This window comes from Aythya ferina, assembly GCF_964211825.1.
Source record: "Aythya ferina genome assembly, chromosome: 1".
Classification (NCBI taxonomy): Eukaryota; Metazoa; Chordata; class Aves; order Anseriformes; family Anatidae; genus Aythya; species Aythya ferina.
In genome coordinates this window covers 147,085,203-147,112,052 of record NC_140296.1, presented here as the reverse complement: position 1 = coordinate 147,112,052, position 26,850 = coordinate 147,085,203, and the positions used below count along the sequence as shown (strand labels likewise).

At 41.9% G+C, this 26,850-nt stretch overlaps 2 protein-coding genes across 4 annotated transcripts in view; both read right to left on the bottom strand.

Moving 5' to 3' along the window:
- The window catches only part of TRIM24 (tripartite motif containing 24), a 63,350-nt gene extending 40,346 nt beyond the window's left edge, over window positions 1-23,004 (bottom strand). The window contains exon 1 of one of the 2 annotated variants that reach the window (XM_084532439.1): window positions 22,971-23,004. In XM_084532439.1, coding sequence (XP_084388565.1) covers window positions 22,971-22,989 — 19 coding nt within the window. In that variant the 5' untranslated portion in view covers window positions 22,990-23,004. Of the gene's footprint in view, window positions 1-18,993; window positions 19,453-22,970 lie in introns of those variants that run through there. The other variant, XM_084532438.1, reaches the window with a different exon arrangement.
- A 22-nt stretch (window positions 23,005-23,026) lies between these two features.
- Window positions 23,027-26,850, bottom strand: part of LOC311442829 (uncharacterized protein) — an 85,548-nt gene continuing 81,724 nt past the window's right edge. For both annotated transcript variants that reach the window (XR_014696891.1, XR_014696892.1), the window contains 2 exons: window positions 23,243-23,362; window positions 23,027-23,171 (listed from right to left, as the gene is read on the bottom strand). The gene's annotated coding sequence lies outside the window, so the exon portion shown is untranslated. The remainder of the gene's footprint in view (window positions 23,172-23,242; window positions 23,363-26,850) is intronic.

Here is a 26,850-nt window from a genome sequence, read left to right as displayed (position 1 = left end):
AACCGTGAGAAAGAGCCCTGCAGACACCAAGGTCAGGGGAAGGTCAGTGGAAGGAAGGGGAGGAGGACGTGCTCCGGACACCAGAGCAAAGATTCCTCTGCAGCCTGTGAAGAAGACCATGGTGAAGCAGGTTGTTCCCCTGCAGCCCTGAGAGGACCACACTGGAGGAGAGGTCCACCCTACAGCTCATGGAGGACATGCCCTGAAGGAAGCTCATGAAGTTCAACAGGGCCAAGTGCAAGGCCCTGCATCTGGGTCAGGGCAATCCCAAACATCAGTACAGACCAGGGGATGAATGGACGGAGAGCAGCCCTGCAGAGCAGGACTTGGCAGTGTTGGTGGATTAAAAATCGGACACAAGACAGCAATGTGTACTTGCAGTGCAGAAAGCCAACTGTATTCTGGGCTGCATCAAAAGAAGTGTGGCCAGCAGGTCAAGGGAGGCAATTTTCTCCCTCCACTCCACTCATGAGATACAAAAAAAGATGGAGAACTTTTTACAAAGGCATCATGATAGGACAAGGGGTAACAGTTTTAAACTAAGAAAGAATAGATTTAGCTTAGACATTAGGAAGAAATTCTTTACTCATAGGGTGGTGAGGCACTGGAACAGGTTGCCCAGAGAAACTCTGGGTGCCCCATCCCTGGAAGTGCTTGTGACCAAGTTGGATGAGGGTTTGGGCAGCCCCATGGCATGGGGTTGGAAGTAGTTGATCTGTAAAAGGTCCTTTCCAACCCAATCCATTCTGTGATTCTATTCTATGATAAAATATTTTGCATATACAGCAGTGATCTGATGAAGGAATTTGACACGTGCTTTGAACCCCTTTTTCCTCATCCAGTTTTCACGTACAAAGGCCTAACTCACAGAATGGACAGGTATCCGCTTCTAAATCTGATAGCAGTAACAAAACAGGACACTGCACCCATGAACGATTATTGTTCTCCCCAGCCTACTAAGAAACTTGATAGAAGAGTTTCATTTCTTTTGCTGTTTAAAGCCATAACTCACGAACAGTATTAAGCCAGATGGCTGACGCAAACATAGGAGCACACATCCGAGCCTTTTACTAACAAGCCAACAGGTGTTGTAGCAAGCAATTAACTCTAACTTTTTTGAACAACCTAAAGGACAATGATATTTTCCACAGATACTCCCATTTGTGTTTTATCAGTTACAGGAACACGAAATTCAATAGAAAGACAGGTTTACACAGTCCCAGCATTTTCTTACTACATTCCATGTATGTAGTTGCTCTTAATGTTCATCAGTACACCATTTTCCCGTAAGCATTTAATTACATTTTAAACTGTTCCTTAAGCACACATAGAATGCCACTCCTAAATTAACCTCTGTAATAATTAACATTTCCTCCACCAAGTCCCTCTGCAAGACACTCTCCTAGTGCTACAGTGAATCTCTTTTTTTTTTTTTTTTTTTTCCCCTAGCACTATGGTTTGGAAGTAATCATGCAATAGATTTCTAATCATGCTTTATTTTATTGCAAACACTTCCTTCCTCTTGTTTCAAGACACTTGCTTCCTGAATTGTGCCACCATTTATTTTAGTGCTTTCAGAGCTGGGAAGCCTAGCTATTATACTATGTTCTGTTCAAGTAGATTCAGATTCTGAGTAGTAGGATATTAAAAGCCATTCAGTTGATTTCCTTATATAAATTGATAAGAAAAATAATTCTGTTGAAACTAGGAGAAGCATACTATGCCATAAAAATAGGAACTACTTTACTGTTTTAAAGGGAAGAAAAAAATCCCCAAATTATTTTGCTATTATTTATTATTATTTATTCAGCCCTCCCATAAAAGGAATAAAGGCAAAAGAGAGCACAGTCTGGAAAGCTGCAGCACAGTATATTATTAACACACAACACTATGGAATAATATCACGAACTTCCACTAATCCAAATACTATTTCTGCAACTGTCAGTTACTAAGTACATATTCTTCAGGTACATTACCAAGTCAGCCAAAACCCTGTATTTCCATAGAAGAAAAAAAAAAAAAACACTGAGTATCTTTAAACAAACATGGCAAGAGCAGTTGTAATGCAGCAGCATCAGAAACAGTATCAGAATCGACTTGGCGTTTTGGCGAATGCTGTTCAGGTTAAGCACACTCCTTGATGGTGTAACTCTACTGTTTATCCCGATTAAATTTGGATTAGGGGGAAAATCTCTTTAATTCCACATAAAGTTCTGACGCTCAACTCATTCTTGACCCAATCTAAAGAGCTTTGAGATATTTGTGAGTGAATTGTACAATATAGTCAGGAGGCTTCCAAGAGCAAATTATTTTTAGTAAGCAGCAAAGTAATTCTTCTTCCTAAAGATACTCTGAAGACTTGCTAAGATCACAACTTGCTAGAAATAAGAAGTTGGTACTTGGTATATTTATTGCCATTTCCTTTCCTGATGCCCAGTCTTGCACCATACTCTAGAGAAAGAGGGAACCTCTGAGAACCAGATCTAGTATTAGAGGAGGAAATATGCTGAGGTCTAACTACCTTTCTTACTACTCCCTGAGGTGCGCGGAGGTGGGGAATTACACAAGGGTGACATCACATTTTCCTAACGTCGTCTCAAGTAGCATCACCCACCATCGCTCACCTACCTCCAGCAGGTTAAAGACAACAAACACCAGAGAGGATCCAAGCAGAGGTGACCCCAGCGCAGTAGAGCAGTTACAGGACTAGTTGGCCAGGGACTTTCAGACAGGATCATTTATTTTTGACTGGACTTACCCCCTCCCTCAATTACCTGTTTGTTTCAAACCCTATGTTTCCCTCCCAACCTCATGTCCAGCTTCAGTCAGTTTACAACAGATTTGCCACCCTTTCTTCCAGTCTGGAATGCTATCTCCTACCAAACCTCGTTTCACAGAAGATCACAGAATTTCCTCTGGTGGTAACAAGAAATCTGTGGGGTTTTTTTGGTTCTAACTGCTATCTGTATTATTCACATCAAACGCAATCCACTGCTTCCATCCCTTTAGTGCCCATTACAAAGCATCAAATACAGGAGAAAATAGAAGCAAGAAAAACCCATAGGATTCATCTGTGAAGTAACTGGAAATTTCAGCGTGTTTGGGCCTGAAGCAGTGTAAAGTTTAGTGGATATGAGCAAGAAAACAAGTAGAAATGTTTGAGAGGTAAATAGTGCACAAAAAAGCCATGTATGGTTAAAAATAGTTAAGGTTCCCATGTAGTCTTAGCACTTATTGAACCTTCGAAAATGATAGCACCGCAAGGAATAAGATAAAATACATTAGAATACCTTTCACAGTCCCATTTTACACGGGTTATAGCTTTCTGATTTCAGAAACCCAGTAAGAATTGCATAGCTTGCTTTCCTTTAATAACCAGCTATCACACGAGTATCTTCAGTCAAAGGTATAAAGCAAACCAAAGAAATTCACCGTCTATCAAGAAGGAAGGAAGGCTTGAAACTGATTCTCCTTGTCTCTTTACACTGACGTAAGCAAGGGGAAATCCTAAAGCAAGGTAGTCAGTCCATTGAGCTTTGAGAGTAACTATTTTCAGTGTGTCAATTTGCTTGTGTCTACCATGAAACTAGTGCAGGGATATTTTAGAAGTGTACTTAACATGTTTATTCTTGCTTAGAGGAATGAAGTCCTCAAGTGTCAGGGTTTATTTTTATCAAAATAATCCTGTAAGTTTGGGTTGCTTTGTTTTGTTTTTAAAACGAAACAAGCATTCACAGAACACTCAGGCAGGCGGAAGCATTTTACTTAACTTGGGAGAAGTCCCAAAATCACTATTATGGTTATCATGAGGATGGTAAAGCAGCATTAAATGATCGGATCCTACATTTTCCATCTACTCCTCTGCACCAGGAACAGTTCATGCAGCTCTATGGTGAGCTGAATCAAGAGAACATGGCTCCTGAGATGGAAGAGCCAAAGGGAAGACATGGCCACCCCTTTTCAGCAGTCACATCCATGTATATAAAATGAAGCAACCACAGAACCTTGGATTCAGACTGTGCTTGAACCAGGCCTGGACACCACATTGCTAACAAAAGTAACAGCGCTGGCTCTGCTGCCCATTCATTTCCACCCCATGCCAACCCCTCTTGTGTCACCAGCAACATTTATGCTGCCACGTGGTGAAATGGATTGGGGAATGCAACGTGGATCGATCAGTGGGTGTCGAGAGGGTTAGTTTCCAGTGCAACAGTTCTCACTTGCTGCTGACTCCCAGTGCTATATGACTCTTCGAGGAATGCTAGCCTACATTTTAGACGTGGAAGGGAAACCACAGCACATTCTTGCACTTCTTCACGACCCATGCACTGCATCCACAGTGAACCCATCTCAAGCCACTCAGCAGAATGGATTTGAGGCATACATTGTATTATTTCCAACTCAGTTCTCAATTTCCTGGGAGTACATTCCAGACTACTGAAGCATTCTGAGACAATAGAAGGAGACGGGGTCTGGTCTGACCCAGTTTCAGCTCGTTTGTATCTTCACTGTAATGAACAGGTTTCAGAGCCAATTTAGTAAAGACACTGGATAATCATCTGTAGATCCAGAACGGTATTTCTGGTTGTAGATGCAAAGCGTTTGCTAAAAGAGGTCTTAACAGTTCTCTTTATTCAGCATAGATCAGTCAAAAAAAAAAAAAAGTTTTGTGAAAAGGAGCTCTTTATTAAATAGAGCACTTGGAAGCAGCTGGTAACTAATCTTGCCTAAAATGACACAGTCATTACAGAATAAATTAATTAGGCTTGCATAAGGCAATTTTCCCTCAGTTTTTACAGAAGTTTTGTTTGAAATTTTAACTATAAAGATCTCAGAACAGAAAATACTAATAGTGAGTCACACATGGTTAAGATTTTATTGTTTTTTTTCAAATGTGCAGGCTAGTTAACATTAAGAGAAGGTATTTTAGAGACTGAAGACAGTGCCAGCTACAAGATTTATAGCACAGCTACACAGAAAATTAGGGCATTTCAATTATGACCTACGGAATGTTTTCTCCTTTCGCTGTGTAGATACACACCATTAATATTTGCAAGGTTTTTCATTAAAAATGCATGGGATTGAGGGTAAACTGGATATATTTACACAGGTCATGTTTTTCTGTTAAAAACAAACATTTAAAAAACTTAATTCAAGAGATGGTACCATGTGCAATAAAGTCTGAATCGATTTTAAAAATAATTACTGCTTTCCTCTCGTTTCTCATTAAGCCAATACGGGTGCTGCAAAATTGGCAACTTCTTCAAACCAGTTTGTTCCAGAAAAAGCTGCTCCTGTCTAGTTCTGACAGCCTGCTGCTGCTACTGGAAGGGAGGTAGGTTAAACCAACCAGCAAGCACATCTCCAGGGGAAACCAGCACGTACTGCCAAACCATAAACATTTATACTAGCCACAAATTGAGCAGATAAGTTTACTAAAATCCAAATGCTTTATTTACCACCCTCTAAAAGGTAAATAGGTGAAAAAAAAGACAAAGACTACTATCTGTAATCCCCCCTCTGGAAGAGTGTTACAGGCCAGTTTTTATGCTGCAGTGCATTGACTTTCTTGGAAAGCACTGCAGAGCTGAATTAAAATATTTCAGCTGCTCTGTGAAATGGTTCATTGTTTTTGCCGTACGTGCCCAATCTTCGAACATTTCGGATAACACATACTAGACTTCATCAAATTGTAAATTTTGCAAGGGCTGATGACCACTTCTTAATACCTTTGGAAATTCTGAAGGGAGAGTTTACACCCACATCCAAGGCTGTCCAATGTATTGCCTCCAACAATATAATAAGAAGTGCCATAATGGTAACAAAGGGAAATACTGCTATCGTGGGGCAGACAATACTTAAGTACAAGATTACGAATAAAAAACACCTCAGTGCCTTGCAATGGACATGCTTAAATGATGATGCAGAAGCTGTGAACAATTATGCCAATTTTCATTGCTGGCTGTGACAAGTATTTCTTTCATTAGAATTAAAATATATTCTTTCAAGTCCTGAAATTGTCAAGTGTTTCCAACATACATTTAGGAGATCTATAATGAATTTCAGTATACAATATGAAGTAATATGCAAGGATTTTTACGATTCAGTGACATTCTTGCATTGTTTTCTCTGAGCAGCACAGCAACTTGAAAATATAAATACTAACGTTTTGAAAGAGATTTTGATACTGTCCAGATATATACATTCTACTGAAATACCATTTTGCAGACACTGTAGGTTCCCATCAGTGCTCAAGTCCATTATATCCATGTGCTTCTTGAATAAGGAAATTGAAACCTTTCTCCCTAAACAGCAAAGTGCTAGGATACAGTTATTACTACCTAAAACAAACAAACAAAAACATTGGGGTAAAAATTTGTTTTGCCAGAAACTCTGGTAAGGAAATAGATCCCACATTGGAGTTGTGAGCATGACACTTCTAGTAGTCATTTGCTTTTACAAAGAAATTTCATAGTCTGATCTTTATCTTGTAGATGTCTCATCTACTACTGACTGATGGTTCAGTAGCTGCACTACAATGCATCTATTACCAAAAATTACAGTTACATAAGAAGTATATAAACAGATGATCATTTGGGCAGCTGAAGCCAGTCATGATCCTAAAAAATGAAAGCCCTTTTGGAAGACACTCACTGAAGGTATTGGTTCCTTTTAACTCTCTGTTGAAAAGATGAAGTCTATACTCCAACACGTGAACCTTTTCATTGTTGCTCCCAGCTCCTCCATTTAGCCCCCAAACTGAACTACTGTTCTAAAAAAATAACAATGTTCCCATCAACTCTGAGCAGATTTGAAGGTAAAAAAAAAAAAAAAAAAAGTCTAAAAAATAACTTTGAAGAATCTGGAGCATATTAAGGGATCCAAGTTGGAAGCAGCACTGGGAACAACAATAGGTAAACAGCCTTTAGTCAAAGAATTTCATGAGAAATGTCATCCAAAACAGGAACACTAATACAATTCAAGTTCTTTGGCAAACTCATCCTACTTCCTCTCTTCTTTGAGTGCTCAGATGCACCCTTACAATCCTTTCTTTCATTAGTCTTCTCCCATTCTCCATCACCACTGAATAATGGGAAACTATCTATCACGACTTGGGAGACCAGCTTCTTTGGCCCCCATTTTCAGGCCGCTAGCTTTCCAGGAGCAGCACTTCAGGTGCCTAAATGTACTTAATTTGAGGAGGATATCCTGCCTAGCTTCCAGCTACTATTCCAGAAGGAAACAGGTCTCCTGTGGATTGTGCAGTATGTATGCTGGTCCTTTTTTTTTTGAATATCACTGACCCTAGAAATTCAAAAGCAGCAGAAGTTAGTCTAGTTTGGATGGCTGAACCTCACCCCTCATCTACCCTATTTCACATACCTTTGCTTTACAGCTTCTGCAACTGATTTCAAATTACCAGTGCAAAACACTACTGAGAGGCACATGGAAGATCTCTTATATGTTATCTGAACCAACTGCAGTCTGCAGTTCCAAAACAAAACTTGGTTAAAGTCACTTCAGTTTCAATATGCAGAGCCATCAACTTAATTGCAGTGCTTGCTGCATCCATCTGTATTCTGCTACACTGACATTTGTTTTGAAGTTCTCCCCAAGGACAAAGTTTCAGAAGTCATCAACACCTCTCCCTTGTATGTCCTTCAGAGCAACTCAAAACAGATTACAATGAGGTAACAAATATAATGGAAGACTCCCATCAACTTCATCCAGAAATTGCATAAACAGGGAACAGATGCTCAGGAGTACATAGGAATAGCATGATAATTTAGAATAATAGGTTCTGGATTTTAGATTTCTAGACTTTCTGCTAATTAGTGTCTCTTCAGTGACATGAAGAAGCACATTTACTATGCCCAGGATGTAGATCCCTAACAGCGAGAAAGAAGGATTTAATATGTACTTATCAATAAATTCTGAGTACTCATAAAGGTATACTTTTAATCTGTGCTGAAATTAATGCTATTACATAAAAAGTGCTTTCATTATTAACCTAGTAATCTTTTAAGGATTTCTAGGGATTTCTAAATTTTTTATTTATTTTTTTTTCTAAATCAAGCTGGCTGTTCAAAGGGACAGAGACGATGAAAGGCACAAACAACATCAAGGTGGGAATTTTCACTGGATAATTATTCTTTAAAAAAAAGATACTTTACTTCCTGTCATTTCCATCAGACAGGTCTAAGTGCTCTTCAGGACATTACTATTGGAACAAAAAACTAAAAATTGAAGCCATTTAATTCATTAAAGCAAAACAACCTCAAGATTCCCTATTCCAGTCTGACTACTTCCCATATTCAAAAGCTGTATCACAATAAATCTTAAATGTCACATGCAGAATTCTTGCATCTATGAAAAATCAGCTCATAATAGCAGCACAGAAAAAATACAGATTCACTATACCAGAGCAACTCCATAAAGTTAAACTTTACACTTGAAAGAGGTCTAGAGTTCTTCTGCAGTGTTGTCAAGATTTTAATACATTGGGTGGGATTCATCTTAGTGCTGATTTACACAAAGTTCCCTTCAGAGTCAATGTAGACCTAGGTAATACAGGCCATGAGTTATCTCAGAGGCAGGAATACTGCTTGTGATCCTATTTCATATCTCCTGGGGTTCTCTCTTGCTGTAGTCTGCAGAACTGAAACACCAACTAGACACTGTTTAGTGTTCACTAAAGAAATCTAGCCTTCCTATGGGTTTTCCCTGCTTCCCAAATAAAAAGAAAAAAGAGAAGAGCTCCTTCAAAGTTTTTGTTTGTTTGTTTATTTTGTTTTTGTTTTTAACAGGATACTCCCTGTACTTAAAATGCAGCTTAGGGAAATGAATCTTCTACTATAACTGGCCTTCACAAATACCATTTATCTGTCCTTTAGAATCACCTCATCTGTTTCCACCTTCCTGTGACACAGTACCTGATAGAACTGATCACGTATTAGTTTAGATAATCAAGTTCTAGAAACATGACACAACATGACACTGCCTTCAAAAACAGTTTGGGAATGATATACAACTACTCCATTTTTAAGGAATACTCATAAGAGTTCCACCATGGCACTGCGATCCTTAACCTACTTGGCAGGTATAATGACAAATGAACAAAAAAAAAAAAAAAAAAAAAAAACTTTCCAAGGTAGAGCAACAGCTATTATGCTATAGATTTGAAGCCAGACATCCTACAGCCTATGGCACCTATACCTTACTGCTCAATAATTTACACCAGTGGAAAGGCAGCCAAAGAAAATCTTATTAAATCTGATCTCATCCCAATGGAACTGGGAGCAGGAAAGAGAAAAAATAGACAATAAATGCAATCAGGCTGGAACACAATACAATAATAGCATTGTTAAATGGACTTTAAAAGGATGCAGGATTAGCATTTAGCTTCTTAAAGAATCCAGAGTACATTCAGCTCTTGTACAAAGGGTGGAATGGAGGGAAGAAGACAGTAAGCTCAAGCCACTTGGGATGCCCAAATATAAGGTCTTCTCCACGCTGCCAAAACAATTGCTAGAATTATTACTTCGAGAAGAGATCTTTGGCCCTGTTCAGACTTTAAGCAAGAGTGGTAATAACCTAGAAGACATGAGCTACCGGAAACTATGACTTTGGGTCTAAGTTGTATCTGTCCCTACTTATAAGGCTATCGCTAAGTAGAAAAAGGCAACAGAGGCTGTTTCCCAATGTTAGGCTGAATCAGCTCAGTCCATCAGGATACACACAATTTTACATTGTGACAGTTCCAGCAGTATATACAACAGAGTCATTTATTGAATGGTGAAAGCAATTCTTGCAGGTCATTCTTATGCTACGGATAAGAGTTGAGACATGTAAAATTCCCTATTCCTAGTGTGTTTGTTGTTTTTGTTGTGTGGTTTTTTTTTTGTTTGTTTGTTTGTTTTTGTCTAATCTTCGTTGCTAGAAGATGTGGGAAGATGACACACCCTCCTATACTCTTCTGAAGACAATTCCACAACACCAGGCTCTTTGTTTCCGATGAAACAGAGTAACCACTCTGTGTAACAACTTGGACTGTAACATTTGAAGAACTGGCTCCTAGCATCTCTGGACTCACATTCAGGCAGAATGTGAGAGGCAACCTGCATCTGTGTTTATCCCAGGAATGAATATCTATATTTTGAGGTAACGCTTACTCAGGCAAGATCTAAAGCATGAGCTCTGAGCTCATGAGCATCCACCTCTGAGTTCTTGCCTAGAGAAGAGACTGAGGAAAAATTAAATAGAGCTTCTCAAAGGAGGTAAGTTCCTTTAACATTTATTTCAACTATCCAAGCGAAGTATTCCAATGCATTTTGGGGATTTCAAAAATTGTGCTATCTAGTGGGTTATACCCTCACAGTCCCATTGCTGGAAAGAGAGAAGTAACGAAGGCCAAGCACTCTGTAGTTGGTATAGCCAACAGTTCACAAGTAAGAGTGAGAACAATAGCTGCTAATGCATGATGAAAGACCCCCCAAAGAACGAAACGAAACTACTGAGGGCTAAAAGCCAACTGGTTAAGCAAAGGTATTACTGTGCCTATGAACACTCAAAAGAGCTTTACCTAACCCTGAAGTTTCCTCCCTCCTGGGTTCCAACCCTCCCAGGGCATTTAGCCAATACATTACTGAGGCCTTGCTATTAGACACCATGTATCACAACACGGCTCTGTGCTCTTCCCACAATACTTGTCAGCTAAACAGACTGTCTTTATCTCAGCAGCTGACTGATCAGTTGTCCATTACCCTATTTTATCATTTTCAATCTGAAAGCTGAATTTTAGCTTTTGTTTGAAAACAATCATCACAAGTCACAGAAGTTCTCCAGAATGCAAAGATCATTCAAAGCTACTTCCACTTCTCTTTAAAGCAACTGACTAGAAGGGTAGGTACTTTACACTCCTACATGACTTCAGCAAGCAGTTTACTCATTTTAAAGCAGAGTTCACACTTGAAAAGAAAAAAAAAAAAAAAAGCTTCAATTTACACTTGTACTGTTCAGACCAATCTCGCTCACAACTCATTTTCAGCAATGGGACTGCTGGCACTGGGCTGCTTCAGCAAGGCGCCGTACCTTGCCTTTAAAGTTAGAACCCTGCTCCCACTTCACAATGTCTTATTCTCCAGCCCTAGCAGAGCGCTGCAGCTCTCCACCCTTTTTTCTTCCCACCTACTCTTTCCCTGCACAGCTGACAGCAGTGCCTCCCAGCCAGCTGCAAGCACCCTGGTGTCCCAAGTTCAGTGGTGGTGGAACATGAACTTCTCTTGGGCTCGTTCACACTGCAGCTCTGCATCTCCTTAACCACGTAGCGGGGCTCAATAACAGATGCCTAGAAATGAATGAGATGCATAAAGTGAACTTTTAAGTCCATTGCATGCTTTCTGAATGCAAGCAGACATCCTAGAAAATACACAGGGTTTTTCCAAGTCAGTATTTTTGTAGAAATAGTCCCTTTTTTGACTATGTACAGTACAGATGGATGTGTCAGCTCAGTGGGAAAAAATACATGGTCACTTCTCAAATTAGGTAAACGTTTTAATTCAAATGGTATTTCAGCTACAGCCTTGGGGGTTTTTGTTTCTTTATTATTATTTTTTAAATTGTGCTAGAGTTACTTGAGGGACTAAACAGAAAGGGGAACTCAACACTTTAAAAAGAGTAGCCACGGGGAACTCACTTATTAATCAGTCTTCGTTTTATACGTGACTTTGCAAGAGTGTTTCTGGTTAAAAATGGTGTAGTTTTCTTAATTATTTCACACAACCTTTTCCCACTTTGATATTAAACATTTGTTTTCATACATTCTCTGTCCTTTAGAAAAAACCTGTAGATAGTCAGTCAGTTCAAGTGAAGTCTCCAAAGTATATTGAGCTTTAAGTACACAGTTTAAACAGTAAATGACTCCACAGCTACTTTCTATGGCCTTTAAATTAGCTAAAGACTAAAAATCAGTAAGCTGTTACAGCAGATGAAAGTTAAATAAGAGGTAATAAATACATTAAAAGATTTTATTTTTTTTAAGGAAACGTTCCATGTATAAATGTCATTCTATGGGAAACACCAACAGGAAACTACTCAAGGGAACAACAAGTATTTTCATTACAAATCATCACCAAAAAAAGGCAGAATTCACTTTTGTCATTTGCTTTCACTAAGCCTAGAGTGGATGTAACAATTCCATACTCCCAAATTCATTCAAATCCAGTGATAACAGTGCCTTCTAAACCACTGATGCTCACTTGGTTCACCATGTTGCAGGAGTTAAAACTCATGGTCAGAGCCTACACAGAGGACCTAACTGCCTTTTCATACAACCACAAATGATACAACCTTTTGATTAATCCCCACATCACATCGTTCTGTGTTTTCAGAAGGACTGCCAGCTGTGTTGTCAAACCCACTTCACTTATAGTGCTGGTAACTAGAGCCTAAGCAGTTACTAGAATAATACATTTTGACTTCCATTTGCATCATCCTTTTCCAGAAGGAAATCTTGATATTATTCACTGTTCAGCTGGATCACCTGCATAGGTCCCACACACAGGCTACAGGGTCATATTTACCTAAAGAATTTGCTAGTGTTAGCAAATCAGCAGAGACTATTGTAATACAGTATTTCATGGTATTGTAAAACTTTTAAAAGTCTTAATTTTCAATTAAAGAAATAACATATTTGTCATAAAGTCAGTTATTCACAGCAAAATTCAGTCATGTTGAAGTTAAATTATTTTTGGTTTTCCCCTGCCTCACTTTTAGATTAGAAATAACAGGCAAAATACCCGCTTTCACAAGTTTCCTGTTACTGGGAAATTCCACTAAATTATATGGAAATTCCATTTACAGCATCTTCATACAAACTTGCACAACACTGGCGTAAAGCTTTTCCTGTACCGAAGTGCAGCTTCTTTAACAATGCTACATTCAGAAGCAAAAGTTTCATGGAAATTCCTTCCTCAAATTTAATAAGCTGCTTAAAGTCGAGCGAACCCAACCACTCTGTCATACTCACGTAAGTCAGCAGGTCAACCTAAAAGCCCCCTGTTTTTGGATGGCCTGCTAGCTCCTCAGTATGTTTCTCTAATGAATGAACTAGACCACAAACAATGCACACCCCCTCCTCCTCTTGCCTCTTAATGAAGCTGTGCTCCATTAAGTTATTTCTCTCCTGCTCTTCAGACATCATTTTCCAAAGAGGGATCTCTGTCACATGCATTCAAACAACCCAGTGCACTTTCAACTAGATACACACATGAGAATTTCTAGTACATTAGTTTATATTTCCTCTGCTGTTCCTTATGGTCAAAACTTTCTTTCCTTTTTAGAAATACTAATAGCTTACCACAAACATTAATATAGTCTTGTGCTGAACAGAATTGGAAGGCTTCCCTCTGAGGATTTAAACCTTTGCTCAAAAACTTTCTAACACAAGTTCAACTATTTTGATAACTTGTTACAGTAACTTTTAAAAGGCTTCTAACTCAAATGAACCTGGCTACACCGCTTCAGCCGTTTTAACTCTCATCTGATGTTTCTGATGGCTTCAGCTTTTTAATCTCTCACTTGCTATTGGTGAAAAATATCAAGAAAATAAATGCATCTAACCCACTCTGCAAGTACTATTCTGTAAAAATGCATAGGGTAATAAGCAAGTATCATGTGCTTATATTGAGCATATATGGGAGCAAACATGATTAAAACTTCTTTCGGCATCACGTAGATTAGTATTTTAACTTTGATTTTATAACTTGATAGCCAAATCAAAACATCAATCAGGCCATCAAAACAATAATATTATATTTCACCTGTAGCAGTATTAAATGCTTTTCATATCTGGGACTCTGGGAGTTTTCAATTCAATGTAAGCACAAATCAAAAAAAGAGTATGAAAGGTATACCTTATAGGTATGTACAAGAAAGATACGTATGTTCTGTTCAAATGCAAGCACTCCCCAAACTTGTTAAGTTTCTTATGGGTTAAACAATTCATTTTAACCACACAAAGTTTAACATGAGCAAGTGCCGGGGCAACTGTGGCTATATGTACAGACTGGGCGACGAGACGCTGGAGAGCAGCCCTGCAGAGAGGGATCTGGGGGTTGTGATTAACAGCAAGCTGAACATGAGCCAGCAGTGTGCCCTGGCAGCCAGGAGGGCCAACCGTATCCTGGGGTGCATCAAACACAGCATTGCCAGTCGGTTGAGGGAAGTGATTGTCCCGCTCTACTCTGCACTGCTGCAGCCTCACTTCGAGTACTGAGTGCAGTTCTGGGCACCACAGTACAAAAGGACGTTAAACTATTGGAGAGTGTCCAGAGAAGGGCTACAAAGATGGTGAAGGGCCTAGAGGGGAAGATGTATGAGGAGCGGCTGAGGTCACTGGGCCTGTTCAGCCTGGAGAAAAAAAGGCTGAGGGGAGACCCCATCGTGGCCTACAGCTTTCTCATGAGGGGGAGTAGAGGGGCAGGCACAGATCTCTTCTCTCTTTAGTGACCAGTGACAGGACTCACGGGAGTGGCATCAAGCTGCGACAGGGGAGGTTCAGACTGGATATCAGGAAGAGGTTCTTCACTAAGAGGATTGTCATGCACTGGAACAGGCTCCCCAGGGACGCGGTCACTGCACCAAGCCTGTCGGAGCTTAAGAAGGGTTTGGACTGTGCACTTAGTCGCATAGTCTAAAATTTTGGGTAGACCTGTGTGGTGCCAGGAGTTGGACTTCGATGACCCTTGTGGATCCCTTCCAACTCAGGATATTCTATGATTCTCTCATTTCCTGATGGCACCCTAACAGAAATAACAGTTGTGAAAGGATGCATAGATGCAGCCATAGATGTGTATGTATGTGGGAGTGTGTGTATACATAAATAAAATATGGACTCTGCAGCACTAAAGATGGAGGGAATTCAGTTTAATCAAGTGGCAATATGCATGTTGAAATAATCTAATGTAGCAGACAGATAAAAAAAAAAATCTTGAGTCTTCTTAAACTGAAAAGAAAAAGGTCTTTTCAGGACCTGAAAGAAAAGCAGATCCTCACCACAAGAAGGCTCAAATGAAGCTATTATATCCTTCCTAAGGATCCTAATTATCAGACCTAAAGAGGGAAAGAACATATCAAACATTCTCATTTCTCTGTGTGTAAGTTATTCCAAAAGCTGTATTTTCAAGATAAAATGAAGTGATGGCGTCAGAAAGTCCAGATGACAGCAGATATCAAGATCAGCTAAGAATGTGAAAGAGTTTAAAGCTATCTATATAAAGACTGACTGTGGGACATAATAAAACAAATGCCACCTGCATACACGATGGGCATATCAAGGATTCAGTCTTCATTCCTTGCCTTGCAGATCTCCAAGTTGTATTGGCATACAGATATTTCTGAGCATTAATTGGCTGAAATATCAAACAAACACTGATATGCTTGTTCAGTAACTCTGAAGTATTTATTCCTTAATTAAGAGCAAGTATCAAACATATTTGAGTTGTAAGTCTGGACACTCCCTAAGAATTTATATCCTGGGAGTGTCCAAACATCCCATGCTCTTAGTATCTTCATACAGATCTCTTTGCTGATCAGTTTGTCTGCAGATGAAACGAAGAAGAAATGTTTCCCTCTATTATTTTCACTATTGACACTAGTAAGATTTAATTAGCATATCTGCATAAAGTTTTGCTACACATTTCTATTCATGAATTTTTCCACACACTAAGTCCCAATATACTTATACAGTGTGCAGACTGATGACAAAGAGCAAACAAAAGCATGTTTACAACCTCGAAACAAAATAAACAGGCTTAAAAAGGAACAGAAGCTCTAACTCTTTCACATTAAAAATTTCCACTTAAGTACAATCTCATACATATCAGCTGATACTTGCACAATCAAATAGTAAAGAAGGACCGTTTGAGAAACGAAAGGAAAACATACATTAAATTACTCAAGGTATTTACTGGAAGTATCTGTAGACATTTGCTCACAAGCAAGTATTGCATATACAGAGACAGTCTTGCAGCCTTCCCCACAGTTCATAAAGTTTCTGCCCAGCAACCAGTCATTTGTCCATGAAATAACAAACGAACAAACAACAAATCAACTACATCAAATAAATTACCATTAGACATCCAGAAAACGAGCAGTGAGCTTTCTGGTGCTAACACCATTGAAGTCACACAGCTAACTCTGCAACACCTTATACTTCAGGAATAGTACAAAGATCAGAGATTCCCAAGTATTCTTCTCTATAGAAATCATTTCATTTTAAAACTGAATGCATGTGACAGTATGGAGCATATCCACACTGTAGACAGCCTCGCCATCAGCCTACCTGTACAAGAGGAACACTGATTAACGCATACCACAAGAAACTCCTCATGTCTTGAAGCTTGTCATTGCTACTACCCATGCTGAACTTTGCATTCAAGTAAGTAACACCAAAATTCATAATTTGCTCTAGATTCTCAAGTTTGAGAGATTTTTCACAGCACTCCTTTACTAGTTACGTTTTTACAGCAAGAGAACCAACGTTCTCCCAAGTCAACTTCCAACATACACACAAGTATGTCAAGTGAAGGACCTTATTCTGCTTAGAAATAGTTTAACAAAGACCAAAAAAAAAAAAAATAAAAATAAAAAAATAGGACCCCACACAGCCACACTTTACACAAAATTCATTTTTAGTTACCTGTTTCTCAATTAATGTGGACATGAGCACAGCACTCATTTGCAAGGCTGGCTCACGGAAGCATTTGTCAAATCAGATCCCTTCCTTTGTTCAAGACTGACTCCCTTCTGTCAATCTTTCTCCAGGCTTTTTTGTGCCTCGTGGTCCTGCTCAGCACACATGCATAAGCATCCTTTCTATTTATCTTTCAGGAGCTGCTTATAGTTTGTAATTCTATTGTGGGCCTTCCCTAGGGCATTCCTTCTAGCAAATAGCTTCCTTGCTGTTTATTTCTTCAGGATAGTCACAGTATCTTATAATTTACATCATCTGAGGCGTTTATCGTCCAGCTTTCTAAGCTGGTAGTTTTCAGTTTACTACTTCAGGTGATTTCTCATAAACACTGTGCAGCATATTACCAGAGGAGATGACAGATTTGCACTGTTTTGTCCGTCCTTCTGTCTTCTGAGACCTTAAGAACTCCTCCAACCATAATATTTTTTCCACTACAATCAGCTTTATACAGTGACGCCATTTTTTAAAAATCCTAACTTAAGTTTATGATGTTTTATATCAGTTGGAAAACAAAGCAGCCAATGCACATCAAGTTCACAAGTCTACAGTCATTGTCACTTCAGTGGAGCCAGAACAGTGACAAGAGAAGACCTAAGGAATGCATCAGGAAGAGTGGGAGAGTTATACAGGTCTCTTCTTCCTGTTGGGCAATGAATGGCAGTGTGGAAGCATGCAAATAACTAGAAAGAAAATAGGATAAAAATCATGTCACCAAAAAAATAGCATGTATGTACACTTGTCGAACAGGGAGGAGGAATATCTACAGTATTATTCATTCATACAGAACCAACTCAGAGTCAAAAAGAGTGAACAGAACTGCCAGCTTACAACTGGTGCACGATTCATTGTTTTAGCTATCCTTTGTCCTCTTGTAAGCAGGCGTCTGAACAGCACTGATCTTTTCATTCTTTTGGTACATCTCACTTCATGCTTAACTATGAACCCCTATTTGTGCTACATTTAAACATACCATCTGGGAACTGAGCTGTGCTGTTCATGACCTCAAAACCCATAAGACAATTACATACTCCCTCACCCATGTCACAACTCCTGAGCTAGCTGCATCTCTGCCCCCTTTCTCGTTTCCAAGTCACATCTTGAAACATCCTGCCATACACCGAAGTTTGTGCTTTTTATGTTCCTCCCGTGCAGGATTTCACAGTTCTACTCCAAGATGTATGAGCAATAACATCTCCCAGATCCACCAAGCTCAAAAATAGTGGCTTTGAGTCTCTCAGCTTTTCCCAGTTCTGGGACTTCTGACTAGACAGTTTGACTCCCACATAGACTATACATTAAAATTAAAGTCTGAATGAACACACTAACGCAAATATCCATGCAGATGAAGAGGCTCGGCGCATCTTGCAAATAAACTACGTGGGTCTGACTTTCTCAGGAATTCTGAAGCAAGCTGTTGCCTACAATTGTCCTGAATATTCGCCTCTCTCAAGAGTGTTTTTCCTATGAACTGCTGCAAACACTTCACGCATTTGAGTTGTAATCTTTTTGGTCAGATCTGCCAGCAAGGTTTCTCAGTAAAAACATTAAGAACTAAGTGTGCTTAAGGAACAGTGGCTCAGCAGTGGCTAATCTGGAGTTACTGCTGCCTGCTTCACGCAGAATTTGTTGCCTGAGTTGCCGCCCCCCCTCCCGCGGATCCCAAAAAAGCACGAGCAGCGCTATCCATCACATCCCGTAAACAAGCTCAGTTTTCATTTCATTTTCGGTTGAGACTCTCCAGGACCTCCACCCGTTTCCACTAGAGGATGCCTGCTGCCACCTTCTCCTAGGATGCAGCCGCCTGTAACCCAACCCAGCAGCCCACCAACCAGGGCAGGGAGCAGGAGCCTCAGCAAGCTGCTCCCAGCCTGGAGCCGTCCCTCGCCCATCACCAGGCTGCGTTTCCACACCCCCCCGGCGGCAGCAGGCGGGCTGTCCGAAACTTTGTGCTGGGCAGAGCCGATCGGGGGGGGGAGCTTTTACACCCAACCCATCCCGCGACCCCCCCTCCATCCACGTGGACCAGCGGCAAAGGGGGAGAGGGACCCTGCCGGGACCGTGGGGAGGAAGGAGGGAAGGAAGGAGGGCAGCAGGGAGGTGGGAAATTTGAAAAGCGAATTAAAAAGGCGAATTAGAAAAGCGCAGGGAAGCCCTGCGCCCCGCCACCTGCCGTCCAGCCCCACATCGCGACAGCACCCCAACCCTCCCCCCTTCCCTGCCTGTCGCGACACGCGGCTTACCGGGCGTGCAGTGCAGGGGCGACGAGCCGGGCGGGGAGGGGGGCGCCGGCGGCTGCGGCTCCTTGTGGGGGGCGGCGGTGGGCACGGGGGGGCCGGCGGGGGGCAGCATGAGGTAGCGGTCGGGCGGCGGCAGGCAGCGCAGGCAGACGGAGTGCAGGCAGGGCAGCAGCTTGGGCCGGCGGCTCTGGATGGGCTGCCCGCACACGCCGCAAGTGTCCAACAGGTTGAGCGGCGCCGCCTCCCCGCCGCGCTCCGCCGGGCCCTGCCGGCTCTCGGCCTCGTTCTCCCCGCTCAGCGCCGCCCCACCGCCACCACCGCCACCACCGCGATCAACCGGGCAGAGCAGGGCCCCCCCTGCCGCTGCTGCTGCCGCCGCTGCCGCCGCCGCTGCCGCCGCCGCCGCCGCCTCCTCCATTGTCCTGCCCGGAGCTGCGAGGGGAGGGAGGGAGGGAGGGAGGGAGAGAGGCGGGGCGGCCCCGCTGCCCCCGCCGCTGCCCGCGGGGTTGTGCCTGCCCCGCCGCGCCGCACGGCCAACGGCCGGCACGCCCCGCCACGCCACGCCCCGCCCCGCCGGCCACGCCCCCGAACGGCGACGTGCGGGGAGCGCCCGCCCGCCCCGAGGCACCGCCCATGGAGGCCGTTGGCGGGGGCCCGCCCGCTGCCGCCGCCCCGCCCTCAGCCCTCGCGCTAATGGCCGCCCCACAGGAGGGGTGTGAAGGGGGTTCGGCCCCTCGCCGCCTGTGGAGGTGTCTGTGTGCGGTGTGGCGTGGGGTGTCCGCGCCGCCCCGCGCAGGTGTGTGGGCTGGGTGAAGTTGGTTGGCGATCAGCAAAAGTAAAAAAGTGCGGTGGTGGTTTGGACTCAACGCTTTACTGCGTCAAATGCTTGGAGTACGCTTCCCTACATACAACACTGCCTACATTTCAGTCCCAGGCCAGTGGTGATCCCACCTGGACCCCACCATCAACAGCTAGTAAACACGAGCATAAAGAAGCCACACATGACAAAAGACTAATTTCTTTAGCTCATAGGACAACTGCTTACAGGAGCAGTGCCATGATTTGGCATGTCTCACATCCATAATTCACCATAATAACAATACTACAGGTTGTTGGGGGAAGAAGGAACCGGCTTGGAGTTAGGGTGAGGAACTTTTAAGCGATAAATATCATTCCCTGCTTACAAATATCAACGCAGGGGACCAGCCATGCCTTCTGAGCTGCCAACACAGAAAAAAATGTCACCAGCCACACTTTCCTGGAGCACACCTTCTGCCTCTCCCTCTGCTTACACCCCGTCCTCTTTCTCCAGCCCCCACCTTGGCTATGGGACACAGAGCAATGATGTTCTTCTAATTCCTTGCAACAGGAGCTAACATGCTGAGAACGTGTAAACATTAGTGATGAAACAGTCTCAGGAATTAAAGCTAATGATGATCGTACAGGTTCTATAAGGTGAAAAGTATCAAAATGGAATGGGCCTGCCAGGAAGCAAGTGATAACTGAAGTACATCTGATTAGTTTTGATAGCAAACATGATTAGAAAGTCAACAAGTAATCTATTTTTGAGGAACGACAGAAAGCCAGAAGATCATCAAACCAGGCAGTTTCTGTCACTAGTGTAAGCTGTTTCACCAACAGGCATCTAGACAGGAAAATAGAGATTATCTAAAGGTACAACAACCATCCTGCAAAGGATTTGGACAGACGCTTTCCTGGAAATCATAATTTCCATGAAAAGCCAGTGTCCCAGACATTACTAAAATGATATGATTTTGTTTCCTGCAGAGTTTGTTTGCTTGGGATGTTTACAAAGTGCACTCAAACTGCACTGTAAAATCTGTAGTCACATGGCATCCAAACTGCACCTGATTTAAAATAAATGTTTGAACTTGGATTATTTGAATTCGAATGTAAAATCCCGCTCTCCTTGCTGTTAGTGAGGGAATCGTATTAGGAGTACTCACGGCAAGAGCTACAAGTATTAAGAAATAGCCATCCCAATACAACCAGGCATTCACTATAGGAAGACAACAGAGTGAAGAAGAAAGCCTCGAAATGTAACTGCATTACTCACACAAAATGTGGAAATAATTAATAAAGATGCTGCACCCCCTTATTCTAACATAGCCACACTGGTTTTGGACCACAGACACACAGCTTCTGGCCATCAGCGTGTGGTGGGTACATCCCCTCTGTCTCACACTGATGGTTCTTTGGTTCAGGCAGTGCTGATAAGCAGGCCTATCTGAAGCTGACGTGGTATGCAAAATTTGCAAAACAGTGCAGAGTCATGCCATGTCAGGAACTAAACTGACTGCCCAAAACATGAATTCCTACCCAGAACTGATACAGTTGAGAAATTACTAACAAGAAAGAGAAAAATAGCACATAATGTATGACTGTAAAAGGAAGAAGTTTGACTACAAGTCAACAGTTTTAGAGTGTAAATATCTGTAGTCACTAGAGTCCACTGAGCTCTTCTGCATGACAGTGGGCTGCATGGTGGTGATCTCTCTGTGAACAGGGATGCCTCTCAAGGTTACTCAACCTCAAGGTTGAAAGATCCCTTATTGTATGTTTAAGCAACATTTCTTTATGCATGCAACATTTATATATACGTCAAGCTTGAGCAACATTTTGTACACATCAAACTAGCTTAATTATTTGGCGCAGAGTAAGTAGTAGAAGGTTCGACTGCCAGTTAACCATAATAGAGTGCCTGACGACCATTTCTGTTTAGTCACTAATTCTATTTAAACATGATTAATAAATCTTTTTGGTTAACCTCATGATGAGAACTTGTTTTAATCATTCACCTGTGACAAATATTGGCATAGTTAGCTGGATGGCATGTTCAATCACTGACTGCTTATGGAGACACGGAGTTAACCCATCGCCAAAATCTGAAATAACTGGAGTAAAGTAGAGGAATGGTTAAACCTCACAAGAAAGAAACTGAAAAAATGGTAAAGAAAATGGAATCATATGCAAAATGTTTGGAACATGTTTGGAAGCAGCAAGTCCACATAAGGAGTGTAAAGTAAATGAAATGAATATGTTAGGAGATGAGGTTGAACAAAGAAAAAGGTGTGAAAAACTGTTATCACTGCAAATAGAACAATTACAGAAATTATTGCGGGAGAAAAAGGAAAAAACAAAGCATAGAGGACAAGCTAGAAATAGCTTGTAACTATTGTAACTTGGGTGCCCCAACCCTCAGGCCCCAGATCCTGCAAAAATCCATAAGCTAATAGTGTTTCCAGAAGATTGGGATGGAGATATTTTTGAAGACCCCAATCACGATCTGAGTGTTGAGGATGAGTTGGATGATCCAGATTCTACAGCAACCTCTGATTCATCTAACTCTTGCCACCAAATGAATTTACAGTATCCCCTCTTATTAAAACTGAGTCATCTGCTGGAGCCTAAGGAAGCGACCTAAGAAATATGACAAAGACCATTTCATGAGATCCCCTTCAATGGGCTAGTTTGCAGGAAAAATATGGGCAGAAGCCTGGTGAAACCAAGACTGAATATTTGTGGTACATCTCCTTAAGCAGAGGAGATTGTCATATGTTAGACCAAATTGAGGTGGATGGTTTTTGGGGACCAGGAGTGTTTTTAAACAAGGGACTGGACCCTAACACTGAATCATACTTCATCACACACTGGACAGTGTGTTGGACAGGGGACATAGACCTTGGGAAAGGGGAGTCCTAATGATCAATATGATTATTGGGCAAACTCTCTACTGCCATTGCAAAGACAGACTGCATCCAGGCTATGAACTACAGGGGTACACATGGTAATTACCCTATATCAGCCCCTGCAGACCCTCACCTTCAAGCCATGAATCCACTGATAAGGGGAGTCTCCACTGCCCTAAAACTGTAATTCATTGCAAAAAGGGGCAAAATAAAGAAAAATGTAGAGCATAATGCACAGGATGGCCAGCCTTGCTTTCAACCCATCCTTACCTGGGCAGAACTGATGCATGGCATTGTTAATTGCAGTTGAGAAATGGGATGGGACAATGCAGTGTCAGCTGGGTGATCCCAAACTGGAGTAGACAGCAGACAGGTCAGACAAGTAAAACAGACTCCCCAGAATTCTCAATATCAACCCTCTTCTTGAGAGCCCCCTAAAAAAATAATGGGTTCCCAGGAGAGAGGTTTTCCCTGTGAGAAAAAAACTTATTAGGTGTACCTCAGGTAGCTGTATGGTGCTGAGCAAGTGGAGCTATACTTACCGTAGGCCAGACCATTCAAAAACAAGAAGTAGTAGGGAATCCAGAGCAAACCAAACAACCTTCTGCTTCCAAAGGCCCCACAAATAATTCTTTTAGACCACTTAGGGAGGGACTGCAAATCTTGAAACCAAAAAAAAAAAAAACAAAACAAGTAAATCCTGGATGGCAACTTGGGCCGTTCATCAGCAAAACTTAAGTTCATCAATGGGATGACACAGATGGCAGCCCTCACGTCTATGTCCCAGTTGCCCCCCAAAGACAACTAGTAAAATTTTTATTCAATACAGGATTTCAAATTTCAATAATCTGTGACAGAGGGACTCTAGCTCTAGGAGCTGCTTGGGGCTGCTTGGAAAAAGTCTGAAAAATGTCTTCAGTTTAAAAGCCGCGGCCAGTTTGATCTAGTTTCTGTCAGAAATATTGACTTGTTGGCCTCCTCACTGTTTCACTAGGATGAGATAAACCAGTAGAGGCAAAATGAGGATCGTGATAAGTTGCTGCAGAGTCAGCTTAGAAAATCTGGAAGTCACGTTGACTAGCTGCAGGAAACAACCAGTAACAGATTACTTCATCTCTTCCTTCATCTTCCACACTCACAGAAGACTTTAAGAGTTTGCTATGCTACTTGTTACTCATGTTCACAATATGTGAGTTTTATTATATCCTGTCCTTCTTCTGGACAACCCAGTTAAAGCAAATTCGAGAAGCAGTAGTATTCCCTCAGCATTTTGCCTTCTCTGTAGATGTAGACTGTCACCACAGCCTAGGCCTTTGCCATTTTCAGTCTAGGTACCTGCAACACACTCTTCTAGAAGCTTCAACCACAATGCAATGGCCGCTGACTATCCAGCAGAACTTCTCAACAGAGGGCTCATAATTAGGAACTTCATACACTCAGAATATAATTGTTGACTCTGATTTCTTCCTTTTGTCTCTGGTTCACTGTTTGTCTTCTCCTTGTATTTCTAGATTTTCTAGTAGTCACTAGGTCTTACAAAACACAACCCCTCCTGGATTACCCCTAAGCATTGGCATGCACATTTCCTCCTCCCGAGACTGCCATGTGACAATAAATAGTCTCTTTCCAAAGTTTTCTCATGGACCAAAATAAAGCTGTGTGGCTGGCAATGTGATCTGGACAGCTCAGTTTTATCCTTTATGTGGCAACAGGGAAGGAAGTGGCAGAGAAGACTCAGCACTCAATCTGTATCATTAAAAAATGCTTCTGCTACTGTGGTCATCCAAGAGGTAGATGTAGCAGCTTTTTGGCCAGAATCCACCAGCAGCAATACAAAGCAGCCAATGGGAAGGTCTGCCCCAGAATAAGCATTTTCTATTCCAGCTTCTCTTGACAAATGGATGTCTTAATATATGGTTGTTTTTGCTGTTCAACGAAAACCATAAAATATAAAGGATGTTCACTGGGGGCGAGATGAATGCATTAGAAATTCAGTTAGGGAGATGTAATGCATTAGCCTTCCCAGCAACAGTGAACCAGGAGAACTTTACATACCATCACAGCTAGAACAAGCAGTGAATGAACATAGTGCCTCACTAGCTACGATGGCTGAATTAGAAACTAATCTACAATATGGCTTAGGCCTACAGGCTGCCTTCTTGAATTCCACAATCAAGAATCCATAAAGCTGCAGTGAACGACCCATCCACTCATCCACGACTCATCCACTCAGACAGGAAAGATTGAGAGAACATTCAGAAACCTGGCTGAGATTTTTTTTCTTGGAATTTTCAGCTTCATGTTTTCTATACTACACACACCCAACATATGCATGCACACAAAATCTTTACTTCTGAATTACAGGATGGTTTCTTGGAAACCTCTTTTGTGTCCTATTATATGTACCATTTACCTTGTGTCAAATATTTCTTCTGCAACTGGCAAATAAACACTGACACTCTTCTTTTACAATCAAGAAGAGAATCACTTGACAAGGCTTCATCTGCGCTGGAAGCTCCCCACAGATCACAGAATGGCTTGGGTTGTCTGAGAAACAAAGTTGTGTTTTTGCAGTAGAATGTGTTTTTGCAGTGGAAAATTCCACTGAGCTTGCATATTCAGAAGTGATTGTGCAGGCATAACAGTGACATAACAGTAGGGAGTATGTTAAGCAGATAAGGGGAAGGTCCCACTGTCCCAAAATAAGGAGAATAGCCAAGAAAAACAGGACAAGCAGTGCAAAATCAGTAAAAACAAAAAAATCACGGGCCTTCTAGTCATGCGGGAAGCAAGAAAAAACAGAAGATGAGAAATTAATGGTTGGGCAAATAAAATTGTACATGTATGGTATAGTAATAATCATCGAGTAGTTTGTGAACCTGTAGTACTCAGCCAGGCAGGAAATGTGAGGAATCAAGCATGGGTAATAGGGAATATAAGATTATGATGGACTTTTGCTGGGAGCTCCTGCTTGCAGGACACCTGCCATTGCAATTGTGAACGAAATAGCTTCACAGAAGACCCTGTCTAAAAAAAATATTGAGGTATTTCTCACAGTTGGAAGGAGCCTTGAAGATCACCTAATTCCAACCCCCATGACGTGGGCACGAACACCTCCCACCACACCAGGCTGCCCAAAGCCCCATCCAGCCTGGCCTTAAACACTTCCACTGGTGGGGACGTCCACATCTTCTCTGGGCAAGCTGTTCCATGAAACTGGGTTCAACACCCTGGAGTAGGCCAGCCACCCCATGGTCTTCCCAGTGCTCCACCCAACATGCCTCCAGCATAAAATGTGGAAAAGCAACACCACTACACAATTCCCCTTTAGTTTCGTGCTCAGAGATGTCACAGTACTTTTGCAAGATGACCTTAGGGTCATCTGATGAGGTATTACGGTCCCCTTTCACAGAAAAAGGACTTGCCTGAAGCGAGAGCCAACATGACAACTCCAAACACCCATTAGTAGACAAAAATGCTGAAAATGACAATGTTATGCAAAACTCCTTTTTCTTCAGAAATGTATTTTTTTATGGTTAACCTTCACTTCCATACACAATTTCATGATCACCTGGCATTAGCATGGCTAACCATGAAGACAAACCCAGTTAATGTCTCCTAACAATGCTCTAGCCAATTACTGTATCAAACAGATCCCATCTCTAATCCGCAGTGGACCTTTGGAGGCCTACATCTCTCCTAGGCATGAGCACGATGCTAGGACTGCCTGTGCAGAGGTGGCTCGTGCTGTGGTTCAAAACTCTCTCTGTTCCCGTTAAAGCCCTCGTGCTCCCTGGCTGTGCAGTCTCAATGGAAGTGGAGCACCCCAGCATCGTCAGTACAGACTGCCCAAAAGAGAATTTAGGAATGGAGTTGCAAGTCCACCCTTAATGAGTTAAACTCAGATATTCGTCCAAATAACCAGGCCAACAGACCTTATTCCTAAATTATCACAGGGCAGCTCCAAATCCGTCACATCCAGTTTCTTTTCTGACATATAAAAGGCCAGAAATAGCTGTCTGCAGCAGCACGAGTAACCCTGTTGGGTATTAGACTCATTTCAAGGGACTCGGGAATTATCCAGCGGGGGCCACAGCTTCTGTTTGTTAAATCTCAGTAATCTCAGGAATTATAAAGTAGGGGGTATAGC